Source organism: Bombina bombina, chromosome 4 (assembly GCF_027579735.1).
Source record: "Bombina bombina isolate aBomBom1 chromosome 4, aBomBom1.pri, whole genome shotgun sequence".
In the NCBI taxonomy this organism is placed as follows: Eukaryota; Metazoa; Chordata; class Amphibia; order Anura; family Bombinatoridae; genus Bombina; species Bombina bombina.
This window is the reverse complement of record NC_069502.1, coordinates 62372593-62386246: the sequence shown is the minus strand read 5'-3', so window position 1 is coordinate 62386246 and position 13654 is coordinate 62372593. Positions and strand designations below refer to the sequence as shown.

Below are 13654 nucleotides of genomic sequence, written 5' to 3'. Positions count from 1 at the left end.
GATCCCTGGATCTGGCCCCGTAGCAAGGAACTTTGAAGTTCTGACGAGAGGCCATCAGATCCATGTCTGGAATGCCCCACAGGTGAGTGACTTGGGCAAAGATTTCCGGATGGAGTTCCCACTCCCCCGGATGCAATGTCTGCCGACTCAGAAAATCCGCTTCCCAATTTTCCACTCCTGGGATGTGGATAGCAGACAGGTGGCAGGAGTGAGACTCCGCCCAAAGAATAATCTTGGTTACTTCTTCCATCGCTAGGGAACTCCTTGTTCCCCCCTGATGGTTGATGTACGCAACAGTCGTCATGTTGTCTGATTGAAACCGTATGAACCTGGTCCTCGCAAGCTGGGGCCAGGCCTGGAGAGCATTGAATATCGCTCTCAGTTCCAGAATATTTATCGGTAGAAGAGATTCTTCCCGAGACCAAAGACCCTGAGCTTTCAGGGATCCCCAGACCGCGCCCCAGCCTATCAGACTGGCGTCGGTCGTGACAATGACCCACTCTGGTCTGTGGAACATCATCCCTTGAGACAGATTGTCCAGGGACAGCCACCAACGGAGTGAGTCTCTGGTCCTCTGATTTACTTGTATCTTCGGAGACAAGTCTGTATAGTCCCCATTCCACTGACTGAGCATGCACAGTTGTAATGGTCTTAGATGAATGCGCGCAAAAGGAACTATGTCCATCGCCGCCACCATCAACCCGATCACTTCCATGCACTGAGCTATGGAAGGAAGAGGAACGGAATGAAGTATCCGACAAGAGTCCAGAAGCTTTGTTTTTCTGGCCTCTGTTAGAAAGATCCTCATTTCTAAGGAGTCTATAATTGTTCCCAAGAAGGGAACCCTTGTTGACGGGGATAGAGAACTCTTTTCCACGTTCACTTTCCAGCCGTGAGATCTGAGAAAGGCCAGGACAATGTCCGTGTGAGCCTTTGCTTGAGGAAGGGACGACGCTTGAATCAGAATGTCGTCCAGGTAAGGTACTACTGCAATGCCCCTTGGTCTTAGCACCGCTAGAAGGGACCCTAGTACCTTTGTGAAAATCCTTGGAGCAGTGGCTAATCCGAAAGGAAGCGCCACGAACTGGTAATGTTTGTCCAGGAATGCAAACCTTAGGAACCGATGATGTTCCTTGTGGATAGGAATATGTAGATACGCATCCTTTAAATCCACCGTGGTCATGAATTGACCTTCCTGGATGGAAGGAAGGATAGTTCGAATGGTTTCCATCTTGAACGATGGGACCTTGAGAAATTTGTTTAAGATCTTGAGATCTAGGATTGGTCTGAACGTTCCCTCTTTTTTGGGAACTATGAACAGATTGGAGTAGAACCCCATCCCTTGTTCTCTTAATGGAACAGGATGAATCACTCCCATTTTTAACAGGTCTTCTACACAATGTAAGAACGCCTGTCTTTTTATGTGGTCTGAAGACAACTGCGACCTATGGAACCTCCCCCTTGGGGGAAGTCCCTTGAATTCCAGAAGATAACCCTGGGAGACTATTTCTAGCGCCCAAGGATCCAGAACATCTCTTGCCCAAGCCTGAGCGAAGAGAGAGAGTCTGCCCCCCACCAGATCCGGTCCCGGATCGGGGGCCAATATTTCATGCTGTCTTGGTAGCAGTGGCAGGTTTCTTGGCCTGCTTTCCCTTGTTCCAGCCTTGCATTGGTCTCCAAGCTGGCTTGGCCTGAGAAGTATTACCCTCTTGCTTAGAGGACGTAGCACCTTGGGCTGGTCCGTTTTTACGAAAGGGACGAAAATTAGGTCTATTTTTTGCCTTGAAAGGCCGATCCTGAGGAAGGGCGTGGCCCTTACCCCCAGTGATATCAGAGATAATCTCTTTCAAGTCAGGACCAAACAACGTTTTCCCCTTGAAAGGAATGTTTAGTAGCTTGTTCTTGGAAGACGCATCAGCCGACCAAGATTTCAACCAAAGCGCTCTGCGCGCCACAATAGCAAACCCAGAGTTCTTAGCCGCTAACTTAGCCAATTGCAAAGAGGCGTCTAGAGTGAAAGAATTAGCCAATTTGAGAGCATTGATTCTGTCCATAATCTCCTCATAAGGAGGAGAGTCACTATCGAGCACCTTAAGCAGTTCATCAAACCAGAAATATGCGGCAGTAGTGACAGGGACAATGCATGAAATGGGTTGTAGAAGGTAACCCTGCTGAACAAACATCTTTTTAAGCAAACCTTCTAATTTTTTATCCATAGGATCTTTGAAAGCACAACTATCCTCTATGGGAATAGTGGTGCGTTTGTTTAAAGTAGAAACCGCTCCCTCGACCTTGGGGACTGACTGCCATAAGTCCTTTCTGGGGTCGACCATAGGAAACAATTTTTTAAATATGGGGGGAGGGACGAAAGGAATACCGGGCCTTTCCCATTCTTTATTAACAATGTCCGCCACCCGCTTGGGTATAGGAAAAGCTTCTGGGAGCCCCGGCACCTCTAGGAACTTGTCCATTTTACATAGTTTCTCTGGGATGACTAAATTTTCACAATCATCCAGAGTGGATAATACCTCCTTAAGCAAAATGCGGAGATGTTCCAATTTAAATTTAAATGTAATCACATCAGATTCAGCCTGCTGAGAAATGTTCCCTAAATCAGTAATTTCTCCCTCAGACAAAACCTCCCTGGCCCCCTCAGATTGGGTTAGGGGCCCTTCAGAGATATTAATATCAGCGTCGTCATGCTCTTCAGTAACTAAAACAGAGCAGCCACGCTTACGCTGACAAGGGTTCATTTTGGCTAAAATGTTTTTGACAGAATTATCCATTACAGCCGTTAATTGTTGCATAGTAAGGAGTATTGGCGCGCTAGATGTACTAGGGGCCTCCTGAGTGGGCAAGACTCGTGTAGACGAAGGAGGGAATGATGCAGTACCATGCTTACTCCCCTCACTTGAGGAATCATCTTGGGCATCATTGTCATTATCACATAAATCACATTTATTTAAATGAATAGGAATTCTGGCTTCCCCACATTCAGAACACAGTCTATCTGGTAGTTCAGACATGTTAAACAGGCATAAACTTGATCAGAAAGTACAAAAAACGTTTTAAAATAAAACCGTTACTGTCACTTTAAATTTTAAACTGAACACACTTTATTACTGCAATTGCGAAAAAACATGAAGGAATTGTTCAAAATTCACCAAATTTTCACCACAGCGTCTTAAAGCCTTGAAAATATTGCACACCAATTTTGGAAGCTTTAACCCTTAAAATAACGGAACCGGAGCCGTTTTAAGCTTTAAACCCCTTTACAGTCCCTGGTATCTGCTTTGCTGAGACCCAACCAAACCCAAAGGGGAATACGATACCAAATGACGCCTTCAGAAGTCTTTTATAAGTATCAGAGCTCCTCTCACATGCGACTGCATGCCATGCCTCTCAAAAACAAGTGCGCAACACCGGCGCGAAAATGAGACTCTGCCTATGCTTTGGGAAAGCCCCTAAAGAATAAGGTGTCTAAAACAGTGCCTGCCGATATTATTATATCAAAATACCCAGATAAAATGATTCCTCAAGGCTAAATATGTGTTAATAATCAATCGATTTAGCCCAGAAAAAGTCTACAGTTTAAATAAGCCCTTTTGAAGCCCTTATTTACAATCGTAATAAACATGGCTTACCGGATCCCATAGGGAAAATGACAGCTTCCAGCATTACATCGTCTTGTTAGAATGTGTCATACCTCAAGCAGCAAGGGACTGCAAACTGTTCCCCCAACTGAAGTTAATTGCTCTCAACAGTCCTGTGTGGAACAGCCATGGATTTTAGTTACGGTTGCTAAAATCATTTTCCTCATACAAACAGAATTCTTCATCTCTTTTCTGTTTCTGAGTAAATAGTACGTACCAGCACTATTTGAAAATAACAAACTCTTGATTGAATAATGAAAAACTACAGTTAAACACTAAAAAACTCTAAGCCATCTCCGTGGAGATGTTGCCTGTACAACGGCAAAGAGAATGACTGGGGTAGGCGGAGCCTAGGAGGGATCATGTGACCAGCTTTGCTGGGCTCTTTGCCATTTCCTGTTGGGGAAGAGAATATCCCACAAGTAAGGATGACGCCGTGGACCGGACACACCTATGTTGGAGAAATAATACAATTACTGATATATAATGGCAACACAGACAGCATGACAGGACAAAAAGGCAGAAGAAAGTTTAAATGAAAATAATAAAAAACAGAGGACTGTAGTGGTATAGTGGTAGAAAGAATCTCACAACTACAAAAAAGAAGATGATTTACAAGTGACAATAATCTGAATTTGATAGAATAAAAATACTTTTCATTTCCCAGGCTTGTTGGGACCTGCAGTGTACTATATTATATTGTTGCCAGTATCATAGGTTCTGAACCATAACCACAAACCTGTCCCATCAAAAGTAACTCTATAAACCACTGTCGCAAGAAATGAACGCTATACACAGATTGCACCAAAAACATAATTTATGTAAGAACTTACCTGATAAATTCATTTCTTTCATATTAGCAAGAGTCCATGAGCTAGTGACGTATGGGATATACATTCCTACCAGGAGGGGCAAAGTTTCCCAAACCTCAAAATGCCTATAAATACACCCCTCACCACACCCACAATTCAGTTTAACGAATAGCCAAGAAGTGGGGTGATAAGAAAAAAAGTGCGAAAGCATATAAAATAAGGAATTGGAATAATTGTGCTTTATACAAAATCATAACCACCACAAAAAAAGGGCGGGCCTCATGGACTCTTGCTAATATGAAAGAAATGAATTTATCAGGTAAGTTCTTACATAAATTATGTTTTCTTTCATGTAATTAGCAAGAGTCCATGAGCTAGTGACGTATGGGATAATGACTACCCAAGAAGTGGATCTTTCCACACAAGAGTCACTAGAGAGGGAGGGATAAAATAAAGACAGCCAATTCCTGCTGAAAATAATCCACACCCAAAATAAAGTTTAACGAAAAACATAAGCAGAAGATTCAAACTGAAACCGCTGCCTGAAGTACTTTTCTACCAAAAACTGCTTCAGAAGAAGAAAATACATCAAAATGGTAGAATTTAGTAAAAGTATGCAAAGAGGACCAAGTAGCTGCTTTGCAGATCTGGTCAACCGAAGCTTCATTCCTAAACGCCCAGGAAGTAGAAACTGACCTAGTAGAATGAGCTGTAATTCTCTGAGGCGGAGTTTTACCCGACTCAACATAGGCAAGATGAATTAAAGATTTCAACCAAGATGCCAAAGAAATGGCAGAAGCTTTCTGGCCTTTTCTAGAACCGGAAAAGATAACAAATAGACTAGAAGTCTTACGAAAAGATTTCGTAGCTTCAACATAATATTTCAAAGCTCTAACAACATCTAAAGAATGCAACGATTTCTCCTTAGAATTCTTAGGATTAGGACATAATGAAGGAACCACAATTTCTCTACTAATGTTGTTGGAATTCACAACTTTAGGTAAAAATTCAAAAGAAGTTCGCAACACCGCCTTATCCTGATGAAAAATCAGAAAAGGAGACTCACAAGAAAGAGCAGATAATTCAGAAACTCTTCTGGCAGAAGAGATGGCCAAAAGGAACAAAACTTTCCAAGAAAGTAATTTAATGTCCAATGAATGCATAGGTTCAAACGGAGGAGCTTGAAGAGCTCCCAGAACCAAATTCAAACTCCAAGGAGGAGAAATTGACTTAATGACAGGTTTTATACGAACCAAAGCTTGTACAAAACAATGAATATCAGGAAGAATAGCAATCTTTCTGTGAAAAAGAACAGAAAGAGCAGAGATTTGTCCTTTCAAAGAACTTGCGGACAAACCCTTATCTAAACCATCCTGAAGGAACTGTAAAATTCTCGGTATTCTAAAAGAATGCCAGGAAAAATGATGAGAAAGACACCAAGAAATATAAGTCTTCCAGACTCTATAATATATCTCTCGAGATACAGATTTACGAGCCTGTAACATAGTATTAATCACAGAGTCAGAGAAACCTCTTTGACCAAGAATCAAGCGTTCAATCTCCATACCTTTAAATTTAAGGATTTCAGATCCTGATGGAAAAAAGGACCTTGTGACAGAAGGTCTGGTCTTAACGGAAGAGTCCACGGTTGGCAAGAGGCCATCCGGACAAGATCCGCATACCAAAACCTGTGTGGCCATGCCGGAGCTACCAGCAGAACAAACGAGCATTCCTTCAGAATCTTGGAGATTACTCTTGGAAGAAGAACTAGAGGCGGAAAGATATAGGCAGGATGATACTTCCAAGGAAGTGATAATGCATCCACTGCCTCCGCCTGAGGATCCCGGGATCTGGACAGATACCTGGGAAGTTTCTTGTTTAGATGGGACGCCATCAGATCTATTTCTGGAAGTTCCCACATTTGAACAATCTGAAGAAATACCTCTGGGTGAAGAGACCATTCGCCCGGATGCAACGTTTGGCGACTGAGATAATCCGCTTCCCAATTGTCTACACCTGGAATATGAACCGCAGAGATTAGACAGGAGCTGGATTCCGCCCAAACCAAAATTCGAGATACTTCTTTCATAGCCAGAGGACTGTGAGTCCCTCCTTGATGATTGATGTATGCCACAGTTGTGACATTGTCTGTCTGAAAACAAATGAACGATTCTCTCTTCAGAAGAGGCCAAAACTGAAGAGCTCTGAAAATTGCACGGAGTTCCAAAATATTGATCGGTAACCTCACCTCCTGAGATTCCCAAACTCCTTGTGCCATCAGAGATCCCCACACAGCTCCCCAACCTGTGAGACTTGCATCTGTTGAAATTACAGTCCAGGTCGGAAGCACAAAAGAAGCCCCCTGAATTAAACGATGGTGATCTGTCCACCATGTTAGAGAGTGTCGAACAATCGGTTTTAAAGATATTAATTGAGATATCTTCGTGTAATCCTTGCACCATTGCTTCAGCATACAGAGCTGAAGAGGTCGCATGTGAAAACGAGCAAAGGGGATCGCGTCCGATGCAGCAGTCATAAGACCTAGAATTTCCATGCATAAGGCTACCGAAGGGAATGATTGTGACTGAAGGTTTCGACAAGCTGTAATCAATTTTAAACGTCTCTTGTCTGTTAAAGACAGAGTCATGGACACTGAATCCATCTGGAAACCCAGAAAGGTTACCCTTGTCTGAGGAATCAAAGAACTTTTTGGTAAATTGATCCTCCAACCATGATCTTGAAGAAACAACACAAGTCGATTCGTATGAGATTCTGCTAAATGTAAAGACTGAGCAAGTACCAAGATATCGTCCAAATAAGGAAATACCACAATACCCTGTTCTCTGATTACAGACAGCAGGGCACCGAGAACCTTTGTAAAAATTCTTGGAGCTGTAGCTAGGCCAAACGGCAGAGCCACAAACTGGTAATGCCTGTCTAGGAAAGAGAATCTCAGAAACTGATAGTGATCTGGATGAATCGGAATATGCAGATATGCATCCTGTAAATCTATTGTGGACATATAATTCCCTTGCTGAACAAAAGGTAAGATAGTCCTTACAGTTACCATCTTGAACGTAGGTATCCTTACATAACGATTCAATATTTTTAGATCCAGAACTGGTCTGAAAGAATTCTCCTTCTTTGGTACAATGAAGAGATTTGAATAAAACCCCATCCCCTGTTCCGGAACTGGAACTGGCATAATTACTCCAGTCAACTCTAGATCTGAAACACATTTCAGAAATGCTTGAGCTTTTACTGGATTTACTGGGACACGGGAAAGAAAAAATCTCTTTGCAGGAGGTCTCAACTTGAAACAAATTCTGTACCCTTCTGAAACAATGCTCTGAATCCAAAGATTGTGAACAGAATTGATCCAAATTTCCTTGAAAAAACGTAACCTGCCCCCTACCAGCTGAGCTGGAATGAGGCCTGCACCTTCATGTGGACTTAGAAGCAGGCTTTGCCTTTCTAGCTGGCTTGGATTTATTCCAGACTGGAGATGGTCTCCAAACTGAAACTGCTCCTGAGGATGAAGGATCAGGCTTTTGTTCTTTGTTGAAACGAAAGGAACGAAAATGATTAGCCCTGTTTTTACCTTTAGATTTTTTATCCTGTGGTAAAAAAGTTCCTTTCCCACCAGTAACAGTTGAAATAATGGAATCCAACTGAGAACCAAATAATTTGTTACCCTGGAAAGAAATGGAAAGTAAAGTTGATTTAGAAGCCATATCAGCATTCCAAGTTTTAAGCCATAAAGCTCTTCTAGCTAAAATAGCTAGAGACATAAACCTGACATCAACTCTGATAATATCAAAAATGGCATCACAGATAAAATTATTAGCATGTTGAAGAAGAATAATAATATCATGAGAATCACGATGTGTTACTTGTTGCGCTAAAGTTTCCAACCAAAAAGTTGAAGCTGCAGCAACATCAGCCAAAGATATAGCAGGTCTAAGAAGATTACCTGAACACAGATAAGCTTTTCTTAGAAAGGACTCCATTTTCCTATCTAGAGGATCCTTAAACGAAGTACCATCTGACGTAGGAATAGTAGTACGTTTAGCAAGGGTAGAAATAGCCCCATCAACTTTAGGGATCTTGTCCCAAAATTCTAATCTGTCAGGCGGCACAGGATATAATTGCTTAAAACGTTTAGAAGGAGTAAATGAATTACCCAAATCATCCCATTCTTTGGAAATTACTGCAGAAATAGCATCAGGGACAGGAAAAACTTCTGGAATAACTACAGGAGTTTTAAAAACCTTATTTAAACGTTTAGATTTAGTATCAAGAGGACCAGAATCCTCTATTTCTAAAGCAATTAGGACTTCTTTAAGTAAAGAACGAATAAATTCCATTTTAAATAAATATGAAGATTTATCAGCATCAACCTCTGAGACAGAATCCTCTGAACCAGAGGAATCATCAGAATCAGAATGATGATGTTCAGTTAAAAATTCATCTGTAGGGAGAGAAGTTTTAAAAGATTTTTTATGTTTACTAGAAGGAGAAATAACAGACATAGCCTTCTTTATGGATTCAGAAACAAAATCTCTTATATTATCAGGAACATTCTGCACCTTAGATGTTGAAGGAACTGCAACAGGCAATGGTACTTTACTAAAGGAAATATTATCTGCTTTAACAAGTTTGTCATGACAATCAATACAAACAACAGCTGGAGGAATAGCTACCAAAAGTTTACAGCAGATACACTTAGCTTTGGTAGATTCAGCACTTGACAGCGATTTTCCTGTAGTATCTTCTGACTCAGATGCAACGTGAGACATCTTGCAATATGTAAGAGAAAAAACAACATATATATAAAGCAAAATTGATCAAATTCCTTAAATGACAGTTTCAGGAATGGGAAAAAAATGCCAAAGAACAAGCTTCTAGCAACCAGAAGCAATAAAAAATGAGACTTAAATAATGTGGAGACAAGAGTGACGCCCATATTTTTTCGCGCCAAATAAGACGCCCACATTATTTGGCGCCTAAATGCTTTTTGGCGCCAAAAATGACGCCACATCCGGAACGCCGACATTTTTGGCGCAAAATAACGTCAAAAAGTGACGCAACTTCCGGCGACACGTATGACGCCGGAAACGGAAATAGAATTTTTGCGCCAAAAAAGTCCGCGCCAAGAATGACGCAATAAAATGAAGCATTTTCAGCCCCCGCGAGCCTAACAGCCCACAGGGAAAAAGTCAAATTTTAAGGTAAGAAAAATGTTAAATTAAAATGCATTATCCCAAATATGAAACTGACTGTCTGAAAAATAAGGAAAGTTGAACATTCTGAGTCAAGGCAAATAAATGTTTGAATACATATATTTAGAACTTTATAAACAAAGTGCCCAACCATAGCTAGGAGTGTCACAAAAAATAAGACTTACTTACCCCAGGACACTCATCTACATATAGTAGATAGCCAAACCAGTACTGAAACGAGAATCAGTAGAGGTAATGGTATATATAAGAGTATATCGTCGATCTGAAAAGGGAGGTAAGAGATGAATCTCTACGACGATAACAGAGAACCTATGAAATAGACCCCTTAGAAGGAGATCACTGCATTCAAATAGGCAATACTCCTCACATCCCTCTGACATTCACTGCACGCTGAGAGGAAAACCGGGCCCCAACTTGCTGCGGAGCGCATATCAACGTAGAATCTAGCACAAACTTACTTCACCACCTCCATCGGAGGCAAAGTTTGTAAAACTGAATTGTGGGTGTGGTGAGGGGTGTATTTATAGGCATTTTGAGGTTTGGGAAACTTTGCCCCTCCTGGTAGGAATGTATATCCCATACGTCACTAGCTCATGGACTCTTGCTAATTACATGAAAGAAAAGAGGGCATTTTAAAATGCGCCACAATTTGTATTGATTCTGTTCTCAGGTATAAACACTTTTGTGTTTTTGTGGGAAGTGTCACAGACCAATAGAACGCTGGGATTTTCGCTTCATCAGCCAGTTAGCTTCAATCCAATGGACTAATATTTTACAAACATGCACTTTGTTATTTTAAAATTAAATTAAACAGATTTGCTATTTTTGCATGCGTAAGTATATTTGTACATACTCTTACATAGGCGTTATAAGTGTTTATCAAAAAATAACAAGTCAAAATAATAATAATAATAATAAGTCAAAATGAAGTATCAAGATTCAGATAAATAATATTCCTTCTTTATTCTTTGTTGGCATGTAGGTTCCTCATAGGAGATATGCGGTAAGCACAGGAGAGTGCATGTGCTATGAGCATTATGTGTAACATTGTTGCAAAAACTGCTGCCATATAGTGCTCAAGGAAAGTGCACATCCCTGAGCATACTTCAGTATGCTCCCATGAAAAGGAGCTAAGTTTCAACCAATGAGAATAAGGTACGATTCATAAAAGAAGTAGATTGGAAAGAACTGGATGCTCTACATCAGCGTTTCTCAACTGCAGTCCTCAAGTACCCCCAACAGGCCAGGTTTTCATTATAGCTGAACCAGTGCACATGTGAAGTAATCAGCTGATCGGTAACACCATGGTTACTAACCTGCTCTCACCAATAAGCTGATTATTTCACCTGTGCACTGGTTCAGATATAATGAAAACCTGGCTTGTTGGGGGTTACTTGATTACCACGTTTGAGATACAATGCTCTACATGAATGATTTAATTTTGGCTTCCGAATCTCTTCACTGTCTTCCTATCACTTATGAAACCCTCTTGATTACGGCTCACATTTTTTTTTAATGTGTTTAATCCTTTTTTGTTAAAAAGTTGTAACAATGATCAGCAGGAAACCAACCTCAGTCTGGAGCAGCTCTTCACGGTAAGTCTTGATTAGGTTCCGGATCTGCTCCTCCATCCTTTCAATCAGAAGGTCAATGTCTTCCGCCTGTTTCTTCAGATCTTTAACATATTGATCATCTTTTCTTTTCAGATCCTAACAGAATATGGAGCAATATTAATTTCCATAATCCAAAATATTATTCTACACTTTAGCATCAAGAACATTTTTAATGTTATTTCAAAGGATTAATAAGAATAAAAATGTTCAAATGGACCACAGTGTGGCTAAAATAAAGTAATTTTTATATGTAAACTATATACAAAAAATTACAAAATAGAGTTGCTATATTACACACAGTACACAACATATATAAAATGATCAAACCAATATAAACCTAAATTGGATTCAATGAGTCCTTTTATTCAGTTCATCAGATTCTTCAATCTTTAAAGAGAGAAACAAAAAATCAAAGCACAATATGTTTATACGCAATGCATCACATTTTCCCCAGATACTGGTACTCACACTCTTCTGAGCTACTTTTAGCACAAAGTATAAAGCTCAACAGATCACTCTCTCAGTAATCCGGATCTTTGCATATAGAATTTATTAAAACCAAATTGGTCAGGGAACATACAGCCACTATATTGGGGTGAAAACCAGTAACGTGTCTATACAAAACAGCTTCAGTACGTAATTACAGAGTACTTTACGCGTTCTATTTGTATTCTGGCTCAGTTTCTCATCTTTGGCTTTCTCCCCTACAGCTGTCCAACACACGTTTCACCGCTTCAGGGATCCTTGAAAAAGCAGCAGGCAGCGGTGAAACGTACACTGGACAGCTGGAAGGGTGAAAGCCAAAGATGATGAACTGAGCAAGAATACAAATAGAACGCGTAAAGGACTCTGAAAGTACATACTGAATCTGTTAAAATGGCTGTTGTAATATACGTTCCCACTGATGACAGAGTTTGCATAGTCACGTTACTGGTTTTCACCCCAATATTGGGCTTGATTATAAGTGGGTGCAAAATTGTGTGTTCGCATTGCATGGAAGATTTGCGCTCATGAGAGCGCGCTTCCATATGCTCCAATTGGAGCCTCGTTCTGATGCCATCATACACAACAAAAAACCTAGCACAGTGCAAGGGGTAAGTTGCACAGAGTTGGGCAGCAAATTTCAAATATATATGAATAAATACATATATATTTATGTGTGTATATGTGTATATACACATATTAACACATAAATATATATGTATATAAGCATATTAACGGCAAAAAAGGAGTAGTACTGGATGCTCCGATAAAATTAGCAAAATTATTTATTGATCATTAAAAACGATACAAGGAGAGACATGAAGACACAAGAGCAGGCGCAGCACTGGGCTTACGCGTTTCGGCTATAGAGCCTTAGTCATAGCATACAGGTGCTGGGCCTGACAGGTGCTTTTAACACCTTAGGTTGATTCTTATTGGTTAAAAGGAAGATTTAAAAGAAAAACAACCCGCCCGCTTTCGGAAGTGTCATATGTGTTACATATAAAGAAGCTAATGCCTAAACAGAGAAATACACATTAAATTACAAAGGAGAAACATAATAACCAAAAAACCAAAAAACGCATGTGTAAACTAAATGGTATTGAATTTGAGAGAGTAAAATAGAGCTGGACATTGATCCATCAAGGCTGACAGTTAGACAAAAGGAGCACAATTGTATCCTAAGGTGCCGATGCTAGTAATTTGAATGTAATAAATGACACAATATGCATATCCAAAGCTATGTGATAAGATTACTTGAAAAATAAATGATAAATTGTCTTGAAAGAAAAATGCAGTTATTTTAAATATAATAATGACCACAGTAGAGTATGTGTACACAATAAGTCCTATGTAAACAGTAATTATTTGGTTATAAATATAAGACTAAATGAAATGGGAAAAATTGTAATAATAATAGAAATAATAAAAATTGGGAACACATTTATGTTGCGTATAGAAAATGAACTACATGTACATAATAGATAGATAAGGAGATTCCAAGGGACTGGTTACCAAATAGACTATGTATGGGTCTACGTCTCACTATTAAGTGGATATACGTGTAGGTGATAAGGGGCCCTGTGGTATGGAAAAAATATACAGGTCAAGAGGTTAAATTCAGGAGAGATAACAAAAGACTGGTGGTTATTCCCAGTAATTTATTAAATCATACCTGGAGTTAAGTCCTTTAGGTATTCTGGTGTCTAGTTTGAACATCCAGAATGCCTCTCTTTTGGCAAGTAGTTGACTAATATTGCCGCCTCTGCTAGGCAGGACTACTTTTTCGATGATACACCACCTGAATGAACTAAGATCATTGTCATGTTTGCCATTGAAATGGAGTACCA

At 40.1% G+C, this 13654-nt stretch overlaps 1 protein-coding gene across 1 annotated transcript in view; it reads right to left on the bottom strand.

The window, feature by feature from the left end:
• DRC1 (dynein regulatory complex subunit 1) overlaps positions 1–13654 on the bottom strand; it is a 153818-nt gene that overhangs the window by 51932 nt on the left and 88232 nt on the right. Inside the window, exon 6 of the mRNA XM_053709493.1 lies at positions 11280–11417. Coding sequence (XP_053565468.1) covers positions 11280–11417 — 138 coding nt within the window. The remainder of the gene's footprint in view (positions 1–11279; positions 11418–13654) is intronic.